Raw genomic sequence first — 25,156 nt, 5'->3', positions numbered from 1 at the left:
ATTATTTTCATGCTCTCTCTCTCTCTCTCTCTCTCTCTCTCTCTCTCTCTCTCTCTCTCTCTCTCTCTCTCTCTCTCTCTATGATCTTTTGTCTTCTGTTTTCTCTTTCCTTTTTTTCTTTTGCTTCCTTTCTCTCAAGTCTTCTCATTCATATCTTGCTCTATATTTCATTATTTTCATGCTCTCTCTCTCTCTCTCTCTCTCTCTCTCTCTCTCTCTCTCTCTCTCTCTCTCTCTCTCTCTCTTTTATCCCCAAAGTTTTTCGCTTCAACGCCGTAAAAGTCAAGAGCTCCAGCTGGTTAATTGGGGCCTCTTGAACACTGACCTTTTGCATGAGAGAGAGAGAGAGAGAGAGAAGAGAGAGAGAGAGATAGCAGGAATTAAATAAATCAAGGATGAGAGAGAGCAGCAATAAAAGAAAGGATAAAGAATGAGGTAGAGCAGGAACGAATAAAGAGGGGCAGAAGTAGAGAGAGAGAGAGAGAGAGAGAGCCGAAATGGTAAATTAATGATTTAAGTCCTTATCCAGTTCACTTCCCAAGGAATGAATCCCGCGATGCGGAAAGAAATCGCTTATTCCAAGAAAGGAATGGCGAAAATTGGGGTTGATTTCAGATATACATTTTCGACGATTTTCCATTTATTCTTTTAATGTATTTACTTACTCATGTTTATTCCCGTTTTTGAAGGGCGTATTGATTCTTATTTATTTGTTGATATCTATTATTCATAAAATATAAGTTTAGTTATCTGATGTATTTTAAGGATACTGCTTTAATTATCGATCGTTTTACTTTTGTATTGATTTGTAGGTCGGGAAAATGGGTCTTAAGTTCTTTTCAAGTTCTTTTTGTTCATGCGAAAAGAAATTGGCATTTTCTTGTTTCCTGCAGCCCTAATGGCTACAAGAAACCTGGTTATTGTGAAGGTGTTTTAGATCGATTTATGTACACCTCGATTGTCGCTGTGAGCCCAAACTTGTCCGAGTTGATTTTGAACGAGACTCCTTGATTTGTTAACTTTAAATATTTTACATATTTTACATGTAAACTTTTCATATCTAGGTTCCGGAGATTATATATATATATATATATATATATATATATATATATATATATATATATATATCTATATATATATATATATATTATAATATATATATATATATATATATATATATATTATTATATATATATACCCAGGTTTCTTGTAGCCGTTAGGGCTGTAGGAAACAAGCAAATGCCAATTTCTTTTCGCATTAACAAAAACAACTTGAAAACAACTTGAGACCCATTTTCACGACCTACAAATCAATACTAAAGTAAAACGATCGATAATTAAAGCAGTATCCTTAAAATACATCAGATAACTAAATTAGTTTATGAATATAGATATCAACAAATAAATAAGAATCAATACGCCCTTCACAAACGGGAATAAACATGAATAAGTAAATACATTAAAAGAATAAATGGAAAATCGTCGAAAATGTATATCTGAAATCAACCCAATTTTCGCCATTCCTTTCTTGGAATAAGCGATTTCTTTCCGCATCGCGGGATTCATTCCTTGGGAAGTGAACTGGATAAGGACTTAAATCATTAATTTACCATTTCGGCTCTCTCTCTCTCTCTCTCTCTCTCTATTATATATATTATAAATATATAATATATACATATATATATATATATACATATATATGCAATATATATATTATATATTATATATATATATATATAATATGTATATATATACTTATATATATACATATATATATGTATATATATATATATGTATATATATATATATATATATATATATCTAGTATATATGTATATATATATATATATATATATCTATATATATAATATATATATATGTACTTGCTCTAGTTTAAACAACTGATAACAAAACATCTTGTTGATGGTGGTTTTTGTGAACTCAGAGTTAACATACCTGGTATTCCATAAGGTAATAGTTCTGGGAACCTTGCTGATTGCAGTCCCTCTTATCATCACGAATATTGGTCTTGAAACTGCATTGTATGCAGGTGATGAAGTTATTCACTGCCTCCTGATGCAGAAAGAAGTAACCGCTGGTTTTAACACAGATGTCGGGCAGAATTCCGGCACTGCACGCGGAACTCGAGAGAAAATAAAAGAATTATTGATAAACCGATCTCCTTACGTGCTCTCTACTCCATGATTCACTGTGCTCATGTAGCATTACATCATACTTGCTAAGAGTCTGCGCTACCTACCACTTTTAATCTTTCTCTTTTCAAGCGCTAGCAAGCTTATTTTGCAGAATTAATTCCTGTATCTAGAGATGGTGGAATCATACTTAAATGCTGCAGATCTTTTGCTTTATAATTGTTGGAAATGTCGTTTGGATGTCTAGACGATTTTGATAGGCTTCCTTGAACTGATGGGATCAATGAGTTAGACGATCATCATAACTGGAATTTTCCATTAACTAAAACTCCATTCCAGTAGCAGGTTTTGGATAGCTCCGGTAGTGACTTTGTGCATCTAGAGTTAGTATATATATATATATATATATATATATATATATATATATATATATATATGATATGTATATATATATATATATATATATATATATATATATATATATATATATATATACACTTACACCTACTATGTAGGTGTAAGTGGCAGTTAATGTGTGGAAGATTGGAACTTCTCTGTATACAGAGTTCATCCACGATTTGGCTAAAATATGAGTGTGTCAGTGATCGGTTCGTAGATGTATGAATATATGTTATATATATATATATATATATATATATATATATATCTATATATATATATATTCATACATCTACGAACCAATCACTGACACACTCATATTTTAGCCAAATCGTGGATGAACTCTGTATACAGAGAAGTTCCAATCTTCCACACATTAACTGCCACTTACACCTACATAGTAGGCTCATTAGCAGTGTGTCGAATCCCCTACGTAAACTTTGCTATTCACATCTCTATCCCATTTTCGTTTTCTCGGTACCTGGATGTTAAGGCACTTCCTCTACATTATCTATCAATATCCATATATCTACCGTTTACCAGGTTTCATCTCCTGCCTAACACTTTGACCCAAATTCTTGCTACTGACAAGACCATATTCATAAACTTTGACCCATCTTTCTAGAGTTTTTTGTCCATTTGTTGTCCTACGTTTTTCACATTTTTTACTTTTTAGATTCCTCTAAGACTACACACGCCTAACAAGTGATTCTTTTCACATTTACTGGCAACCTTCACCTGCAAACACACTTAAACCCTCACTAGTTTTTGCAATATCTCTTCACTGCCTTAAAACAACTAAACTCTCACTACATTTTGCAATGTGTCTTCACCATCTCAAATCAACTCTGTATCATCTACTACCGTCAAGAATCCACATTCCAATTCCAGACCATTTTATTAACATTTTCCTTGGACTCCACGAGAGCGTACAGACTGAAGGCAGTCTACTTAGGAACGAGCTTCAGGACGGCATATAACGTCCGTAGGTTTGGGATTTCGACCATCACATATTGAAGTAATTTTGATATTGAAGTAATTTTTATATTTAAGGGTCGCAAGGCATACAGGTTTATCTTTATTTAGAACTCCTTTTTACTTATGTAATTTGAAAATAATCGTATCCATTAAGTTAAGGTATCATCATTGAGACAAGAGCGGCTTTTTCTGCTTCTGGAGTTTACCATATATACACCCATTAGTCCGTTTTGCTTCGCATAAATGACTGGAGTATTGTTTCTACTAGTTGTTGCTGCAGGTCAGGAACACTTATGCAAGCGTATATCTGGTGATGACAAGACCAATATTCCTGTATGACCAGCTGTGCCATGGCCACTGTATAATGTTCTGTAATGGTCTTCAGCAGTTTCAGATTCAAATTCCGTAAATATAGAGGGTGTATTGAAAGAAAGACTTGATCATTCAGTTTTCATAGTTTTTGTTGACTTAGTTGATTACATTGATATAAATATAGTTCTGCTCATTTCCTTTTTATTTTTTATTTTATTTTATGTGACTTATTTATTTATTTATTTATTTATTTTTTTGCACATGCGAACACTGCGTCTGGAGGATTTCGTTACTAAAGAAAGTTTGCCCTTCATGAATAAATAATCATTAAATACTGACCAGACCTATTCAGTCCTTACAGAACCACCTGAGTACTTTTTATTGTTCTGAAAATTCGTTGGTGTATTTATTTGCTTACTGTTTAAACAATTCAGTTAGTGGATAATTTCGTGTTGCGTGTAATCATTAATACCTTTTTTGAGAATTTCTCAATTATTTTTTTTATTTGTCTGCGAACTTCCATTCAACTTAATGTCAAGCAAAAGCCTGGCGCTTAATAAGTCAATATATATTTATGGCCCCTGTGAACTTATTCCATAAGAATTGCGTTCATCTTCAGATCACTGAAACAAGGATAATGAAAATGTAACCTTACAATAAAAAGAATCTTTATTTACAATACATCAAATATCGGTTTTCTTGGAAAACATGTGTGATATGTTGTAAAGACTTGATCCGTCTACTTCATTTTTATTCTTCTCCCTTCTGTCTACGCTTTGTACAGATAGGATTCAACATCCTTTATTTAATATCTACAGTATCTACAGAACACTTTCTTTTTATTTAACGAAGCATCTCTCTCTCTCTCTCTCTCTCTCTCTCTCTCTCTCTCTCTCTCTCTCTCTCTCTCTCTCTCTCTGTCACAGATAACATTCATGAAGAAATGAGTTTGGTCTCGTCAGGGATTAAGCGAATTTTTATTTCAAAACCATATTGAGAAGTAATTTTCTTTACTGAGGAAAATCTGAATATTGTCAGTGAATTAAGTAAAAAAGTTAAGAAATATTAGAAGCTTAATGTTGAAAATTGGGTATAAAAATTTCCTCAACAAAGACGAATGTCGAACTTTAATAAAAAAAAAAATAAATAAAAAATAGGGTCATGCTGTTTGAAAGTGTTAGAAACACACACTTTAGGAAGTCCTCTAATATTACTAAATGAGTATTTGCGATTTTATTGAATCCCTAACTTTGTTTTATTTACAATTACTACGGGTAGTATTAGTTGTAAATGCAGTCTCCCTAACGCGATGGGTATACAGAGGAATATCTGTTATTATGTTTTACAGGGAAATATTAAACATTTTATTTTTTAAGGAAAAAAATGGGGGAAAATCAATAACACATCTTTTGTTAACCGGAACAGTATTCCCCTGAAACATGAGAGAGGTGACATAGATACGATATATTTACATATTTTCAACTCGAAGGTTGCCTGACCCAAAGTGAATTCAAAATCTCTCAACCCCTGACTGGGTTAAAATATGACCTCACGAATCAAAACGCATAATTCGGGGAACTCGGAATAAGTTTACACACTTGAAAATCTATTTATCAAAAAACTGAATTCGTTGCTGAATAGTTATTTGGCACAAGAGTAACTTACGAACAAAGGCGTTGAATGTTTCGGAAGTTTGACTTGTTTATACATCACTTATGATATTACACAAAGACACAGATGGTGAAAGAAAACTCGCAAGTTAAGCAAAAGAGCGATAGCGGCAGCGTCCCGTACCTACTCAATGATGAAAAGCTTCGTATAATTCTCACGAGACTTCGGAAAAATAAAACTTTAAATCCTGTCACAATTTTCGAAGCAGAGCAGAATTCAGTGGGTTTGGAGAAACATTCACAGACGTTTTTTTTTCATGAGTTCTAAAGGCCGATGACACATTCATGAAAAATGAAACGCATGACGAGTCAGTCAGCCAAGGCATTTTTTCAAGTACTGAATGTAAGTACAAATAAGCCTTTTTTTAAATCGCGAACTAATCTGCGAAGACATTGTTTTGAAGTGCTGATGGTAAACAAACAAGCCTCTAATATCACATGGCCTTTTCATTTTCGATCAAGAGATAGTATCTTTATTGCTTTAACCTTGCTCAAGTTTAGGCATGGTTTTTTAAACACTTTACTTCCATTTTAAATGCTTACTCCAGAACTGTACCCGTTTGAAATGTTTTAATCCTTTGGTTTATCATACTTTTTGTCCGTTGAGATCATTTTTTTTATTACAGAATGAAGTTAAGACTTAAATCACATTTTTCTCAAGACTGTAAAGTATATTAAGTCTTTTACCGGTTAACGTATACGAGTTAAGAGCATACCAAAACTCCTGTTTGGAAGCGGCAAAGGTCGATTTGAATAAATATGCCCGTAATGGAACTAGTTTCTTGAACAGTCCTTTTTCTTTATGCATCTCTAGTTTTCGTTCACAAAATGTGAAAATTATTCTACCAATGCAACAACTCAATCAGTATTGAAGGGGAACCAAGGAGCCCGTAATGAAAATAACGAGTATAAGCTATTTGGTAGTATTTTCATCAGTATCACTTGTGTTGTTTTCAGGCATTCTGTTCTCTCGAAACTTCCTCAACAATTCACTGGCGTTTTTGTCCCCACGACAGAAAACTATGTCCGGCTTTCAAATAAGGCATCCGGTCGTTAATTCGCTTAATTGCACTACTACAACAAAGGCCGATGTGTAAATGCCTAGGAAAACAACGAAGGCTAGACGCAACCAGCCATATTTGTGCGAGGCAACTCTTGTTTGTTTTTGCGTGCGGTCGAGTTTGGAGGTTCTGAATTATGTGTGTGTCTTCGAGTTATTTCGTCTTTGGCATATGATCATTTATGTCTTATCTGAACTCAACGTCTGTATTTATCTGTTTTTGTTATATATAAAAATATATATTCTAATTTATCTCACTTAGTTTTTTTGTAATAAAAGATATATATTTTAATGAGGATTATCGAGGCACATTTCTTGTCATCGTGAGTAGTAATAATAATAATAATAATAATAATAATAATAATAATAATAATAATAATAATAATAATAATAATAATTGAAAATGGGAACATTTGCATGGCTGTCAGCAACAGGATTATCAAGTAACACGTTAATGATTGGTCACTACGACCATGGCACTGAGATCAGTTTAAAAAAGCATATATATATAATATCTCTATATATATATATATATATATATATAAACCTATATATATTATATATATATCTATAATATTACATATATATATATATATTATATAATATATATATATATCGGGCGCCCTAATGTAAGCATAGATATTTGGCATACTGAGATTTCACAGGAGAAACTTTTAAATATTTTACAATGACCACATTATTGCTCAAACAATGCACCAAAAAATCTCTCTCTCTCTCTCTCTCTCTCTCTCTCTCTCTCTCTCTCCTTCCTTTCATATTTATGTACATATAGATAAAGAGAAGAAAATAACTCATATAACTAATGCCTACTCAATGCTCAGATATACACGTATAAATTACATCACAAATTGCGTTTAAGATTAGGAATCTTTGTATTAACACAGATCATCTACGGTACACACGGAAATGCGTGATGCTAAATAATGAATAATAATAAAAAAAACCACTGTACAAAGATAAAATAGAAGGCTCAGACGCAGATCGTTTATGAAATTATCACGTCACTTTATTTCTCAACTGCAAGTTTAGAAGTTTTTTTTTATTCATGAGTGTTTTTTATGTGAATTGATTGTTTTCATTTTTACGATATCCGTTTTTCTCTCATTTGACTTATGGGTATTTTATTTAATAGAGGCGTTCTTAGCATATTAATCTATTTTTGGCTATGATATTATATTCCATCATTGATTATTTCGTGTAATTTCCATTGGTAAAACTGTTTCAGTAGATGTACAGTTTAACTTTATAGATAATTTTCTTTCTGCATTTTTTATTTCAGAGAATAAACATCCAAAACTCACTCAGGTTCGTATTTGCGTAAACACATCTCGTTCAAATAGTATTAAACTACTCACTGAAAAGTGAAATAGCACGAAACAAAGTAAGCAAAAAGAACCAATCACCTTTTTTTCTGCTCTGTTTTGACAATACGTGATTACCTAAGATGGGGTTGTCAGCTGTGGAGAATGGTCAGGGAATACCACCCTGTCGGATGCCTCCTGGGTCCGGCGGGAGGGAAGGTAGGCGGGGGGTTAGGGGTAGGGGGTAGGTCGTGAGTCTTGCGCACAGTTGACTTGGGTACTTTCACATCTCACTTATGAAAGAAAAAAAATCGCCTTCAAATACATAGTTATTTTCTTCTTTTTCTAAGTATATTTGCATCACTTCGAGTACTTCCAAAAGTCACTTTTTCATTGAAAATTCATCTAAACTTTTTTTTTTTTAGAGAGAAATCTAAGTAACGTCACTGAATATTACATGGAGTTCCATTGCAGACGTTCAGCTGTTAGACTGTGATGTCATACCACTGCGTCGTATCTATCTGCAGAACTTGATTCCTAAGAAAGATCGGGTCTGCTGAAAGAGGCTGTGGAAGCATTTTGGTCGCTGATTGCCCCCTATAGTCTTCCTTCTTTCGAGACGCAGGTCGCTCTATCCCTCTGGGATTAGGACCCACTTTTACCAAAAAGAGTAACAGCACAACAGTCTTCAAAAGAGAGATTGACTTTGACCTACGAAACTATTTTGAGTAGAAAAAGGCAATGTTTTCAACGTATTCACATGTAAATTGTCTCTAAAACTGTGATTTATTTTGTTCAGTCCATACTTTTAAAACTCAACTCACCGCTATATTTTCAAATATTTTGTCCAGAATATTCACAAATCGCAACTCGCTCAGTTTTTATCTTTTGTCCTTTCGATTGAGATAAAAAAGATTCAAACTGCCCTCTAGATTTTCACAGGATCAAATGAGTTTGGATTAAAATAATGTTCATTAGGCTTATTTTTCAACGCTTGTATCGAAATTGAAGTCCTCATATGTTTTCTTTTAGTTTGTAATAACACAATAAATTAATTTGAGTAGAGTTATATCACTTTAAATTCTTCCGATTTCTTCAGGTCCAGATATGACTAGCAATTAATACTTGATTTACCGTAACGGCGGTTTTCGATATTTATTTGTTATATGTTTAGTATTTCATCCAAATAAAAACAGCACTTATATGCATGTGACACCTAAATGCACATAACACCGAAACAGCTATCAAATTTTCGTTGTAGGCGAATGTTCTGTACAATATTAAATAAAAGTATCACTCAAGTACTCCGATAATATCTTGTCACTACCCAATGTAAAATATCGCCATACACACTCAAAAGGGTATTTAATTCCGATTAAAGGAAGTAATCGAGAGAGTAGCCGAGATTCTTCCTCTGAAGGAACATGAGGATCTCCCAGAAGGGAGGGCGCTGTCTCTCGTTAGGCCTCCAGCAGGCTGTCATCATGTCATACATCTCCCGCGGGCACAAGGACGGCTGCGGCAGAAGCATCATGCCCGTGCCATCGCCGTGATAGCAGTGAGACAGGTTCTCCAACACTCCTTCATCGCTGAGCTTATCATAAGGCTGCTGACGGCCCATTGTCAGGACCTCCCAGAGGGTCACCCCAAAGGACCACACGTCACTCTTGGTGGTGAACTTCCCCTGGAGAACCGACTCCCAAGCCATCCACCTGATAGGCAGCAGGGAGCGGTTATCGCTGTTCGATCTATAGTAATGTCGCGAATATAGTGGTCTGCTCATTCCAAAGTCAGCTATTTTTATAGTGAGCTCAGTTCCAACCAGACAGTTTCTAGCTGCAAGGTCCCGATGGACTATACTCAGTGACTCGAGGTATTTCATGCCAGAGGCAATCTGAGATGCAATGTAGACTAATGCTCCATAACTCAGAACAGGTGGGTCCCCTATATTCATCGAGGATCCAAGTGAGCTCTGACTGCCTACTCCCTCTAAGATGTGTCTCTGGAGGAAATGGTACAAATCGCCGTAGTCCATGTACTCAAAGATCAAGCCAATGGGTTCAGAGGTAACAACTCCTAGCAACTTCACGATGTTGGGATCATCGACTTGACTAAGTGTTCGGAATTCCTGTTGAAAGTCTTCTTTCACATCTTCAGATGCTCCAGTCTTCAGGCTTTTCATCGTCACAAGACCTGAAGAATTTCCTGCAATGTGCTTTGCTTCACATAGCTGAACTGAACCAAAGGCACCATCTCCAAGGTTTTCTATGATACGTATGTGATTCCTCGACACCTCTGGTACTTGTCGGCCATTGCCTAGCTTAGATAAATCCAATGAAGAATATTTGACAGTACCAGTTACACTCTGGATGTCTGAAGACTGACAGAGAAGAGGTGCAGCGTAATATTCTTGCTCTGGGGGAGGTGGGAGTGGAGGCACAGGTGGTGGCAATGATGCTTCTCGATGTGTTCGAGAGGCTGGAAGTGAAACAGGTGGCAGGGTAAGTGGAACAGGTGGGGGTGGAGTATATACCTCAGAAAAAGGAGGTGGGGGCGTTACATTCATATCAGGCACAGCATAATCCACAGAGTCATCTGTGTCCAAAGGAAGTGGACATTTCAAGGGGATTTCTGAGGGTGTCCCATCCCTAGCAAGAGTGTAGTACCCATCATTATGCATGGGTCCCTTGAAAGGCTTCTGGTACATGGCCATTGTCTCGTCATCCATGGCGACATGGCCGTACAGCTTTCCTTTGGCCCTTGAATATCCATTAGACATGGGCGTCAAATTGACATTGATGTGCACATCTTTCATCTTCATGGAGACCTTCTTGGCATCAAGGCCACCATCAGGTGATGGTGGAGATTTCTTGTTGGCCTTTTTGATCATCCTGCCGCGGTAATACACAACGCCCACGGCTAGGGGGATCATAGCTAGTATGATCCCAAGAGCAACCAGGCCACCCAGCAGCACTGACGAAGGTGACTCCTGAGCCGAAATAGAAGGTGCAGTCTCGTTCCCAAGTCCGTCCATGTCTGATCTCTCTGTAGGCACTGGAATGGGTGGCTCCTCTTCTGTCAGCTCGCAACGGCAAGGCACTATACAGAGATAAAAAAAATGACGAGAAATTATGGTGATGGAAAGAACATAAACTCTTCTCATGATGAACACACATGTAATATATATATATATATATATATATATATATATATATATATATATATATATATATATATATTACATGTATATACAAATATCTACCTATTTAATATATATATATATATATATATATATATATATATATATATATATTATTGTGTGATTGTGTGTGTGTGCGTGTAGGATGACAACATTATATGATCAAAGCAAGTAGAAAAGTATATGGTACAAGGCAAAACTACCATTAGTTTGCAATGTACAAATCTAATGTATTTTCAGCTCAAAAACAGCCGCAACCGAGGGGTAGCATCACCTGAATGGTATTCATCTGATATTCTCTATTGCCATCTTCAAAGCTAAGATTTCATCCTCACTTCCAAACTGTGATGGAAATAATTGAAATTTAATTTTGCACTTGAAGAATAGAAGAAAGCTAGGATATTAGGATAAAAAAAAACGCGAGAACTTACCCGAGTCAAAAGCGACCTCCGAAATCATCATCCACTTGAGGGAGAAGAAGAGTTGGAGCTTTACGTATTTTCCAGCCATGTTGTGGAGGTTTATGGTCACGTTGCGCGCGTTTTCAAAGATGCGGTCAACCACGTACTCGTAATCCACGGACGGCAGGACGTGATAGTACTTCCCCCCAGCGCTGAAAAGGACACGGGCGTGGGAGAAAACCTGGGAGGAGGAAGAACAGGAGACCCAAGGTCATTATTTATGAAGAACTTTCTATACAGGTGGTCTTGGATTTTAGTGATATTATGTTTTAAGGTTAAAGCTACAGGAAGCTGCTTTGTTTGTCAATGGATCTTGCCCAGCTAGGTGGGCTTGTCTTCTCTTAAATGCTCTGTAAATACTCATTGACGTCTTAACGAATAGGACACATCTAGGACAAAGTCTTGAAAAAATTATTATTTATCCAAGGGTAGGTTAACGTAAGTTGGTCAGATTAGAGTGGTCCTGTAGACACTGCAACCAGTATTTTTTTTTAAGAGGAACTATATTAATCGAATAGAATGTTATATAAAAAAGGAGAGTTCTAAAACCAAATCGTAAATTTTCTGAGCTAAAGAGGATTGCTGTTCAAGAAAGCTAAGACTTCCGATAAAGTTGTATGCTCTCACATGAATTTTTTAAAGAGGAAATTGCATTGAATTATTGCGTCGATGTAAACGCGTATGTCAGTCAAGATAATTTTTTAAGAAATTCACTGTCTCGTGAAAACAATTTTAAAAAATCCTCAATTATATATTAAAATATTTTTTTACATAGAAATATATTTTAATATATACTTGTGGATTTTTTAGCAGTCAAGTTAATTTTATGAAGTATTACTACTTTAAGTAAGTAAAGTACCACCACATCAAAGGTAACAATGTTTTCAAGTTTTAGCAAAAGTTATTTTTGTTTTATAATTTTAATAAAAGCCAAAAACGAGTGGGCAGAGAAAACGGTGATGGTCTGGATTAAAATAGAGGCGTTAATGAAAAGATGGTTAAAGAGAGAATGAATTTTTGAGGGTAGAGAAAGGGAGTGGACAGGTGCTTACGGAAGGGAATGTAAGCCTAGCTTGGTGAGTGGCAGAGTTGACTGATCCCAGAGTTAGATGGAATAGTAGATAGATAGGCACAACTAATATTTCTAGAACAAGGATTCCCATTTCAAATGGCGTCTTAGGTGCTCTCAGTACACTGCAGTAATTACCTGGGTGTCTTTCGTGAAGAAGTTGTTGGCGTAGATGTGCAGAGTCGAGAAATTCCTGAAGGTGTCGAACTCGAACACTATCTCGATGGGCTTCTTCCCTCGGGTGTCGTTCTTCCAGCCCACCCATTCGTACCCTGTGGGACGGAAATAATGTTGTTATTATTATTCTGTAATATTTCATCTTCGTAAAATAATGTATGAATATTCTCCGCCACGGTGCCTGTATCTATAGAATACAGATTGTTCATTCAATTTGTGAACACTGAATGTGCTTATATATATAAATATATAAAAAGTTTATGTATATATATATGTGTGTGTGTGTGTGTGTACTTTATATTTATTAACTTTTTATACTGTAAAGTAACAGAAACATGTATATACATACATTTTATAATAATGTACACACACTGTTCACAAATTCATTGAACATTGTGAATTCTACATGTACAGGCAGAGTTCTAGAGAAAACTCGTAAATTGTTTTATGATTATATATACAAACTTCACAAGACCTCCAGTCCCAAATTCCTTACCCCTCCCTTTGCCCAGGGCATCCACCCTGAAATTCGTGTGCCCGGTCTCGCCATCGGTGAGCTGACCGAGGCCACCCGTCAGATACCCGTCCTTCCGTGACCCGTCGTAGGTAAGGTCACGAAGGGCGCCGCCTCCACCGCGGACATCGCCGTCGGGCATTGAATAGGATACGAGGCCGTCTGGTGGGCAGAAATCAGATTTGGATTGAAGGAGTGAAAATAAGAAACTTTAAGTTTTTTCGGTATATAAATATGAATATTAAAAATGAGTTATAAATGTTTAAGATACAGATTAAAAATGAGTTATAAATGTTTGAAATACAGATTAAAAATGAATTATAAATGTTTAAGATACAGATTAAAAATGAGTTATAAATGTTTGAAATACAGATTCAAATATTGTAAATCAGTATAAAATTGATTGTTCAAGGTATTAAGTATTATGATATATTCATGAATATATCGAGGAAATATTAAAATCTAACTCTAAAATACAATCATTTAAATGTTAAGGATATACTAATTATAGATTTAAATTGCAATAATTGAAATGTTAAGGACATGCTAATATCTAAATGCAAAATTCAAAATTTATGCCAAAAATAAATTCAATAATTATTCTAGAAAATCGAGCAGAAGGCACAAAATAATTTATGCCAAAAGTAAATGTAATAAGAAATAAAAATAAATAAATGAGAAAACAAGCACTGGGCACAAAACACACTATAGCTGGTTCACTTAAGGTAGATTCTTGGGTGAGCCCTATGCTTACAAGGAGACGTTTGTTTGGCGGCCGCTGATTGGCTGGTACCGCGAGGTAGGCAGCTCCCAGCCAATCAGCGGCCGCCAAACAAACGTCTCGTAGGCATGGTGCTCGCGAAAGAATCCACCTTAAGTGAACTAGCTATAATACAGCAAGAGACTCTTAAAACACCAAAAACAGAACAATAGTTGACGGAGACCACCACAGACCTAAGTATCTGCACCCGTAGAGTTCCACCCTCATGCAGACAGTTCTCGGGTGATCGCTGTAGGGGACGAAGCGTACCCGCGTCGCTACGACGGGTGGGCTCAACTGCGAACTCTTGGCTAGGTACGTGTTCGTGTTCCCTTCTAACAGCTGCAAGAAGAAGAAGAAGAACGAATGCTATTAAATTAAGCAGTTATTATAAGACTCATTAGGAAATCGCCTGCAAATAATTCGTTATCAGGAAATCGCCTGCAATTAATTCGTTGCCAGGAAATCGTCTGCAACTAATTCGTTGTCAAAAAATCGCCTGCAATTAATTTGTTGTCAGGAAATCGCCTGCAATTAAATCGTTGTCAGGAAGTCTCCTGCAAATAATTCGTCGTCAAGAAATCGACTGCAAATAATTCGTTGTCATGAAATCGCCTGCAAATAATGTTAACTTTGTTTAATGTCTTAATGATTGTTTATTAGCAAGTCAAAAAAAGCAGAGATAACAAACACAAAAAATAAAAGAAGTTAAACAAAATTGTATTAAATAAGTTGGCGAACGATGAAATCCCTACAATTAATTTCAAACAGCAAAGCTAGAACAATTTATATATATAAAAAAAAGGCACAATGAATCAAACAACTTGAAATATTTCGAAAATGTCTGGTATTAAGGTTCACCATATTTGCCAAAATGGTAGACTATCTATTTACGTCAGGTAGTTATGAATGAAAGGCACTCTTGCTGTACATCACCCTGTCCTTGAGAGAGACGCTGTATCATTACTATTCGTTCCGCTACACTTCCATTCATGGAGCCTCCTCGTACGAGTGAGTATTTTCATTCAAGAAAAAAAGACCGTACTCTTTCATTCACCTCCTTTGAGTGAAATGCCGTTACGCTCAGAGGGAATGGCCAGTGATGCAAGTGTTGGAATTAATTTTTTTTATCTAAACTGTTGCGTTTAAATGAACTTAAGTGCAGCGAAATAATGAATGGAAAAATATTTTTTTGTTTTTACCTTTGTTGCAAATCGATGCAAAGAAAACGGGGCGATGGCAATACGGAAAAACTTGATGTATTAATTTTAATACAAATCAGTTACGAGATACAGTTATTATTCAATACGAATCGATGAACTTTAGCAGAACAGAGGGCGAAAACAATATTGTGCACTGGGTATATCATTTACTCTTGAATGCAAATCAGCATAATTAAATTACGGATACACATCAATGAGAGGGATGGATGTGGGAGAATCATTTGAAAACGAGGAAGATTAAATGGAGAAAACATCTTCAAACGATAAAAAAACACTTAATATAGAAACAGAATTACAACTTGATAGAAAAAATAACTAAAGCGATATCAGATGTAATAGGAATTTAATGGAAACGCAGTATTGAATCAAAATTTACCCAAATTACTGCTAAAACATTCAAGACAAGGTAAGGTAATGGGAAATAATGTTTACAGTTACAGAAACAATAAAACAACAGTTTGCTTACTTACTGATTAATGGAGTATCATTCGTATGGTATGAATATTAAAGTAGCACTAGTGAAATAAATGAAAAGCTAAAAGAAAATATTAAAGAACAAAAACGAGAGGAAGATAATGATTTATAAATATAACCATAAATTACATTTACTTGCGAATATTGAAAAGCAAGACACTTTATTGCGTCTAGAACAGAACCAAATAAATTTTTTCAAAATGCAAACTGGAAAGCTGAGGATAATGAATAATTCCGTTTCCATCTCCCAGAAATTTGTAGAAAATAAACACTGAAGAAAAAAAATGAAAACCATTAAACATAGAAGGAGAATCAATTTACTGTACCTCCTCGCCCCTTCCGTCGGTGTAGGTGACCCAGTGCTCCAGCCCAGGTCGCCATATCTGGAGCTTGTACTTCCTGGCGAACTCGCGCCCCTGGCCGTTTCCAAACCTCCCCTGGACCTCCACCTTGGTGACGATGTGGAGTCCCCCGAGGTTGACCTCCAGGTACTCGGTGCCCTCCCGGTAGACCATCTCCCTGGGGCACCAGGCTCCTCCGCCCATCTCCGAGTGAGCCCTGGAGGAGAAGGGGATTAAGGCTGTCATTATTTTATTCATTATTAATTTGAAATATTTATCTCTCATCTTGAACGGATGGTTTTCTAATGAGATTTTTTATTCATTTATTTATCTTTGTGGTTTTTCCGTGTTTATTTTGAATAATTTTCTCTTAGTGGAAGACGCTGAGGCTTCAATAATAAGATTTTTAATTGTTCTTGGTTTTGTATTATAAATTATTTACATTTTATTGGGTAATGGTTAGATGGAAAGGCTGAAGTGACTGGACGCTCTTACTTAACATAGGTCCCTTGGAAAGAATTGTACAATTAATCTATTTGTAAGGCCGATGTGATGCGCAACTCGATTTTAGTAACTTACATATAAGGAAACTAGGAAAGGAAGGGCCTCTTGGAAGACAGGTTTGAGAAATCGGAGAAAGAATTCCAGAACTTGGCAGAGGAAGGGTATAAAGTCACCGGACCGAACGTTGTGGAGATTTGCGTTTTTCTTCTTTTATATTTGTCTGACAAATTAGACATTTCTTTCTTTTATTACAAGATGGGAGAGATCATTGTCAGTGGTTGTCTTAATATAAAATAAGTTTTTTTTTATTCTGTTTGATAACTTAAGGGAGATGTATTTGTTCGTACTGTTTTTAGATATACAATCATGCTTCCTTATTTCACAAGATGTCAGACCTGACTTAGTTTTATTTTTTTTTTAACATCAGAAAGCAAAAGCTTCTAACTACATCAATGCCCACTGATGAAAACGAGTGATATCACCAATTATTTTCATCAACGAAACCCTGATATTTTCTCTCGATTCAGTAATTAGTTAACATCCTATTTGGCACTTTAAAAATCATCTGAAACTTATAGACCTTAAATTCCTTTGCGAACGTCAAGGTATCTACAAATGGCATCCGATCTATCAAAGGAGAGGCTGGCATCTCATTAGTACTTCGATGTAGAGGCTGACATTTGAAAAAAGAATTTTAATTGATGGCAGCATCACTGGGGAATGTACGGTAGTTGATATCATCGCTAAAAATAAAAAAAAATAAAAAAAAAACAAAAAAAAACATAGTAGTTCTAACAACTTTGGAAGACGCCAAGTGTGGTTTAGTTTGAAGGAGAGGAAGGAGGAACAATTGAAGGGAATATGTTTTTGATGACGGAAACAGAATCTGTAGACAATTTAGAGATATGCAGTTGATACTATAGCAACACAAGATGTGTAATTGGTCTGTCTATATATAACAAGGATAGTTCTTGACCCTCGAGGTTTAGTTACATTCATTAATACGAATGAAAAGAACATGGCGTGTTCAATGAACCGTAATTCCATCGATGTGCCAGCATGATTTATTCTTTTATAGTTTTTTTTCTGAAACCAGTTTCTTTTCTCTCTCTCTCTCTCTCTCTCTCTCTCTCTCTCTCTCTCTCTCTCTCTCTCTCTCTCTCAAGATAGAATCATTAGGTTTTACTGATATCCGCTTCACATGCTATTGTAATTTTGTGCCAGTCCGTACAAATTTGTTCACATCATGAATAATAATAATAATAATAATAATAATAATAGTTATTATTATCATCTTCATTATTATTATTAGTAGTAGTAGTAGTAATACCTCTTTACTGTCAAAGTTAGCTCTCGAATATATATTTGAAATTTTTGCTACGCTCACAGAAATCTACATCAAACGCTATCTTGACTTCTTTTTATTTCAACTGGACATGCCCATTTGCTTATTACCTTATAGCAGTCATTTCCACTTCCTTAAACTCTTGTACTGATAGGTATGTAGCAATATGGCCTATGTCGCTGAAGAGAACCACCATTGCAAGTTGGGCTTTTAATTACCTAAGACTTCGCCATATTTTATCTGAGTATGTTATCAACTTCTTCGTTAAGTGCAGTTTTCATGGTAAAATTGAAGATTTGTATAAAACTAAGTATAAATGCTATCAGCAGCCTTTGAGTAAACAACATTCAATAAGATTAATAGCCTGTGATAGCCGCAACAGTCACTGATGTCAAGAATACCCTTCGATGATTTCGGTATTGCGTTACTGAATCACTAGCTTCGCTTCGACCCGTAAAAACAGTAACAGCCTTTAATGACTGTAGAAGCTGTCAGTGGTGGTAAAGAATATCTACAATTAAAGCAACAGCGCCAAAGACAGCAACAAATCCCAGCGATCGTAAACTTTCTTTGATAAATTGACGAGTCCTTACAGAGAGCGATAACCCCAAATAGCAACCACAGCCTCCAGGTATAGCAACAGCACTTGAAGTCACAAGTAACTCTAATGACAGCATCAGCTTTATAGCGGCAGCAGTAGTTCCTGTATAGAAGTAGATGTTCTAATGACCTCAACGGTAATTAACGACGGCCATAACTTATAGATAAAGGATGAGCTTCTGATGACGGTAAGGGTCCCTACCAAAATAACAGCGACAGAATTAAATTTCAGCAACTTACCTCTATTAATAGCAACAGTCAGGCATAACGTCAATAGGCCGATGTTAAAAGAAAAGTAAAAAAAGTTTGATAACAGCGACGCACTGCTGGCAAGTCTTTTCACTTGCCGTCAATTACTGTCAATTATTTCGCCACTCGACGAGAGCCGCATCCATCTCTCATCCAATATGCTCTTATCCATCCGAAATCGATTCACCCGACACCCAGATGACGGACTGATTGGCCCCAATTCCTCTGGACTTACAGCATCATTTGACACCTATTCATTGATTCGAGGAACTACAGCTTCTCTGAGAGAGAGAGAGAGAGAGAGAGAGAGAGAGAGAGAGAGAGAGAGAGAGAGAGAGAGAGAGAGAGAGAGAGAGAGAGAGCAGATGTTACAATGCCAACGAGACATTATGAAATCAATCGGTCATTCATCGACTTCCTCTTGAGCTCTCCAGCCGATCAATCCATTTGGATTGAAGGACGCAACTTCCTTTGGATAAGAGGCACCTTTATTCATGAAGTTCTCACAAAGGTCTCCTTTCATCATTAGTAAATGATTATGTCCTCTTTCGTACAAGTGGTCGCTTCTTCCTCTGTCGCTCCTCTTGGGGCTTTTTGTGGCCACTTCCTTGCCTGTATTACTGCTTCTGCCTGTATCCTGGAACTTGATCTCTTCCTCAGTAGGCTTTGTCGCTCAGTTTCTTTTATATGTATTCCTCGCATTCTGGATTTTTGTTTTGCTTTTATAAGAGCGGTATTTTAAGGCACCCTTTCTTCTCTCCTCTCTCATCTCTCGTCTCTCTGTCGCTCTTCATTTACGTTCAAGCTCAACGGACCCGGCCATCAACGTGACAGATCTCAGCCAGCATGAGATAATCTTACTCGATAGGCGTCCAGAGGTCTGTCGGCTCCACTTCCGAATCTCTCTCTCTCTCTCTCTCTATTAGCTGATACCCACGACAGTCGTATGGCAACTAGGTGCATAGTTTTTGCTTAGGGAACGCACACATTTTAAAGATTCGAACACGGGTCGCCCATTTGCGAGTTGAACGGGCTACCATCAAGTTACGAGGGACAAAGAGAGAGAGAGAGAGAGAGAGAGAGAGAGAGAGAGAGAGAGAGAGAGAGAGAGAGAGAGTCAAGTTTTCAATAATCCGTCAGATATATACTAACAAGGCAGCAGCGGCCGACTTGGTGGACCCCAACTTTCTCTCTCTCTCTCTCTCTCTCTCTCTCTCTCTCTCTCTCTCTCTCTCTCTCTCTCAGATACGTGTCAAAACTAAGCCCTTTTATTCATTATCTATAATGCTTAAATTTGGATGATCGATAATGATAATAGGCCTTGTTTTAACACTCGACTAATGAACAGAAAATATGAAACTAACCAAACGAAAGGAACTGCGCCACCTCGGCAAGGAGATAAATACGAGCCATTGCATGGGAAGAATGAGGAGAGGGGGCGGGGTGCGGGATGGGGAATGACTGTGTAGGTGGGGATGGGAGTGACGTTATAAACGGTGCCATTAAGGACCTAAAACGACACTCCGAAAGAGAGATCCTACGGGGACAGGATATCGTAAACAAGAAGTAACAGTTTCTCTGTGGTCCACCGCACATCCGGAGTGCCCCAGGTTGGTGGTTTTGGACCTTCGCTAATACCCTTTGTCTTTGATGACAGATATGCCTTATCTGCATTTCAGGAATCCGAGAGGAAAGCCTCTAGACGCGTATTTGAATCAAAGAACAGACATCCATAGAGTTCTATTTGGTGATAGATGACTGATGCTGCAGATATAGCCTCTGGAATCAAAGAGGCTCTGATGGCAAACATCCGTTAATTTCTCATCTTCTGTCGTCTGGATATCAGGTATCAGAGAACTTCCGTTAACAGATTTCTGATGATATTTCGACTTCTGATATATAATTATTATAAATCAGAAGAAGTTCTAGTAATAACCCTCTTTTGATGTGGCATGACTTACATGTTTGGAATGTGTTTATTTAAGTTTCAGCAATCGGAGAAAGTTCTCATGAGAGAGGCATTTTGATATCATGATATTTTACTTAAACTTCAGAAATATTTGTCATCTTGTTCTCAGAATCAGAGGGCGCTAATGGTAGATTTTTTTATATATGCGTTTACTTTGTTTACAGGAATGAGAGAAAATTCTAATTGGTGGCATCTATTTAATATCACTCTAACTGTTACCTGAACTTGCGTGATCAGAACAGAGACAAGGGGATTAGTCAATGAAATCTGTCCACCTGATTTCAGGAATTTTAGGGGGTCTAAGTGACTTCTGACGAAATCATGATACCTCTCCCTTGAAGTTCAGCAATATGTTTTGATGACCGATATCAAATATCATGACCTGTCACCTGATTGAGAAAAACTCTTAATGGTATCTATCAGTTTCCTGAATTCCAGGAGTTAATCATTAGGTATAAGTGGCGTATATCCTTTCATATAGTTCTAGTCTCCGGAAGGAATTACTGGAATTACTAATGACAAGGAATATGATACCCGCAACAAGACATTTGCAGATTCATTCCAAGTATGAAACCAAAAAAAATCGTCTTTTTGTACCCCTTACAGGTATATGATCTGATGAGTTGTTTGATAGCCCACTTTTTCTTTAATGAGAGGTTTCCTTTCGAGTAAGCAGTGCAAAATTTACTTTTTATATTCTTATTTTTTATGGCGTGTCCATTTTGGGTTGTCTGCTTGTTTTTCGGTTTGTTAACATGACTTGCAAAAAAGTTTTTTTCGCAAAGTCATGCGAAGATTTCTCTAAAACCGGACTTCATGATTAGCAACAAGTGATGATATTTTGGGAGATCTAGAAATGTAACTCATGGGGAAAAGGGACATTTGAGGGTGGACTGTAGAGGCTAAATTATTCGCTCCTTTATGGTCAAATGCCAATCTCTCCCTTTCTCTAATTTTCTTGTTGGTTAGACCTGGTCTAGACAGTTGAGTGCGGTGTGTTGCTCGTCCGATCGATCTTTGCAAATTTAGATTGTATCTTCTGATATTTGGGAAAATACGTCTTTTACTTTTAATAGTTGTTAATTGTTGCTAGAATTAAACGATTATATTATGCAATAATCTTACACAAAAGGAAAAAAGACAAATATTAGTGTGTTAAGTATTTCAATGCATTTGGCGCTGTGAAAAAATTAGCTGCAATGTAATAATTCGTTTTAAGAATTATCTTGTAAATGCAGATACTTTTACTTCATCGGAAAGAATGTGTACGTTATAGTCACTACTCGTTCGTGGGTGTTTGGAGAGCCGATAGAAAAAAATGAGAGGTTCAGTTTAACTAAAAACTCCGTGGCATTCTTAAGTAAATAATTAACACATTCCCTTCGCTAATACGCGAAACTTTGGTCTTATGGCCAATCGCTAAATTTTATGATTCAATTACTTGAGGGCAATACACTTCCTAACGCGTGAACTTCGGCACAAGTTTTGTAATACGAACTTTCAAGGAGTGCTCTGTATGCTGCAAAGAACGGTTCCCGCAAACACAAAAGACCAAAACAAAGCTACCGACCGAACTTGGCTGACATGAGAAGTATCCAGAAGCGGCGGGGGAGATTCAGGACACAAAAGAATTTCATAAAATGAGAAACGATCTTTCGAAATCATGGAAAAGTGGAGAAACCAAGAGAGAGAGAAAAAAGAGAGTAACAAGGGGATTTTGTTAAGCTGCATTTGTATGGTAAAGAGACGATTTACCTCGTTTGGCGGGAACATTTTCATGGTGATGTTGCGTCGACATGATTTATATGAGCGTGAGGGCCACTCGCGACCTTAAAAAAAATCTGGATATTTTTCGTATTAACTTTTGTGCTTTGGATTAACTTTGCTTCCTTTGGTAGTTTTAGAATTAGATGAGCTAATTGCACTTGGAATAATACATAAATGTATTGATAAATATATACATAAATATATACGTTCCTTAATCATTTTTTTTAATGAGCGCCCGACTTTATTATATATAAAGTAGAGGGGGGTGCAGGATTTTAAATAATGTTCTCAAATTGTTTAAAATGCACTGACACACGAATAGAAGCATGACTGCATCTCACGAGTGCTTAGCGGGCTATTATTATCATAATTATTATTATTATTAATATTGTTATTATTATTATTATTATTATTATTATTATTATTATTATTATTATTATTATTATTATTGTTGTTGTTGTTGTTGTTGTTGTTCTCTTAGAACAACCAAAAGCAAAGGAAAATAACTAGCAGTCCTCAAAAAAAAAAAAAAGGAAAGAATGGAGGCAAGATGTAAATAATTTACTTGAATCCCTGTATTTAACAGGTATTTATCATCACACACTATCCTTTCGTAAAGCCACTCTTCCCAGCAGTAAACAGGGCGTTGGTCTTGGCACATGAAAGCGATACCACCTGTCAAAAACACAACTGAATTATTGCATTGAGTTTCCTTTATAATGTTCCTTCCATGAACAGAAGCGCAATTGCTCACATAATAATAGTAGCACTGACTTCCAATTTAGGATCATATAAAAGGCCACACGTACAAGAATAATCTGTATGAATTCGTCAACGTAATGACTACAGAAGCGATATGAGAAATGTCACCGGCATTAGGTCGTAAATATGATGACATCTTTCATGAAGGTTTCCCTCGTTCATTTTCATCTGCTCCGCCTTTTTTCAATCTCGGTACTTAATTAATGTCAACAGAATGAGTGAGACTATTATTATTATTATTATTATTATTATTATTATTATTATTATTATTATTATTATTATTATTTATACGAAATACCTACGCATTCATGAGGACCACCAATGAGTCAATGAAGAAAAAACGAAAAATAACAAAAACTAAATGAAAAACTAAGCGCCTCAGTGGCGTGATCGGTATGGTCTTGGCCTGCCATCTCGTTGGAGTTCGATTCTCGGACATTCCACTGAGGGATTAGAGATGTGTATTTCTGGTGCTAGAAGTTCACTCTCGACGTGGTTCGGAAGCCACGTAAAGCCGTTGGTCCCGTTGCTGAATAACCACTGGTTGCATCCAAACGTTAAAACCCCATACAAACAAATAAATGAAAAACTAAATGAATTTCATTATGAAGTAGATGGACCTATATCTAAAAAGAGTACATGAAAATAACAAATTGAAGCAAGAATATACTAAACTGATATTGAATATCTGCACCGCCAAGGAAAAATGATTTTCAGTCAAGATAAAAGTACCTCCAGATATAAGGAATAATGGAAACGAAACTAGAAAGGGGCCCCCAATGTAGTGGTATAGATGGCAGCGCCCGATCTCGCCCCGTCACACTATTCTCGTGTGGTGTTGAGCCAACAGCCAAAAACGAGGACCCGTCAGGTCTCAGACAAATGAGGAAATAATGATGTGTCTCGTGATGCCTTTCCTTGAGCGACATCGTCTCAAAAACAACGAGTAGAAGTAGTTGTGAGGAAGAAGGGAGAGATACCACGGCCAACATATGTCACACGCTTAAGCTCTCCATTTTTTGTTTTCTCTCTCTCTCTCTCTCTCTCTCTGTTCTTTACGCCGAAGAAGGGCCTGTCCGGGGGTAAGGGGTGTGGGGTGTGTGCGTGTGTGTGTGTGTGTGTGTGTGTGAGAAACACTTGATCTATCCACACCCTCCGAATTGTTAGTGTTACTTTTGTGACTAGTTGGGCTTTCAACATTTCCCGTTTCTGTCATGTTTTGATTGACGAAAAATTAATTATATATATTTATTATTTATTTATTTATTTATTTATAGTATATACTACATATAATCAAGTGGTGTTGTGGTATGTCAGTTATATACATTCATACATACGTGTCATACTTAATATATAATATATATATATATATATATATATATATATATATATATATATATATAAATCCTCTCATTGTCGTTGATTATTGAAGTTAGTTATGAAACCTGTTCTCAGTTTACATACCCTTTCTTTCGTTTAAGGGAATATCAATCTACGAATTCGTTTTCTCTAAGAATTTGTACAAAATACATACAATGATACTTTGTAATAATATTATTAGTGTGTTCAAAACGTTAATCATGAGTTGCCTTTGATGTTTTTTTTTTTAGTAAAGACTTAGTTAGTGACGTAAGGAATAAATGTCAGCTGACAAAACAAAACTCTTGATTATCATTTCTGCTCTTGTTCTTGACTTTGTTTTTAATTATAGACATTTTCTCGTTTTTTCGTATTTCCTTCTATAGTTGATCAAATATTCACACATACATAATTCATACACTTCTCTTTTACGGGATATTTTCATTTGCATTAAACCTAAAAAGCACTTGCCGTAAAAAAAGAAATGGA

The 25,156-nt window shown here is 36.2% G+C and overlaps 1 protein-coding gene across 2 annotated transcripts in view; it reads right to left on the bottom strand.

Moving 5' to 3' along the window:
- Positions 1-7,184: 7,184 nt before the first annotated feature.
- Positions 7,185-25,156, bottom strand: part of LOC135210890 (discoidin domain-containing receptor 2-like) — a 66,539-nt gene continuing 48,567 nt past the window's right edge. For both annotated transcript variants that reach the window (XM_064243825.1, XM_064243826.1), the window contains exons 4-9: positions 16,098-16,329; positions 14,269-14,416; positions 13,297-13,476; positions 12,762-12,895; positions 11,525-11,735; positions 7,185-10,993 (exon numbers count right to left, since the gene is read on the bottom strand). In XM_064243825.1, the coding sequence (XP_064099895.1) occupies positions 9,270-10,993; positions 11,525-11,735; positions 12,762-12,895; positions 13,297-13,476; positions 14,269-14,416; positions 16,098-16,329 (2,629 nt within the window). In that variant the 3' untranslated portion in view covers positions 7,185-9,269. The remainder of the gene's footprint in view (positions 10,994-11,524; positions 11,736-12,761; positions 12,896-13,296; positions 13,477-14,268; positions 14,417-16,097; positions 16,330-25,156) is intronic.

This window comes from Macrobrachium nipponense, chromosome 4 (assembly GCF_015104395.2).
Source record: "Macrobrachium nipponense isolate FS-2020 chromosome 4, ASM1510439v2, whole genome shotgun sequence".
In the NCBI taxonomy this organism is placed as follows: domain Eukaryota; kingdom Metazoa; phylum Arthropoda; class Malacostraca; order Decapoda; family Palaemonidae; genus Macrobrachium; species Macrobrachium nipponense.
This window is presented reverse-complemented; position numbering and strand designations above follow the sequence as displayed.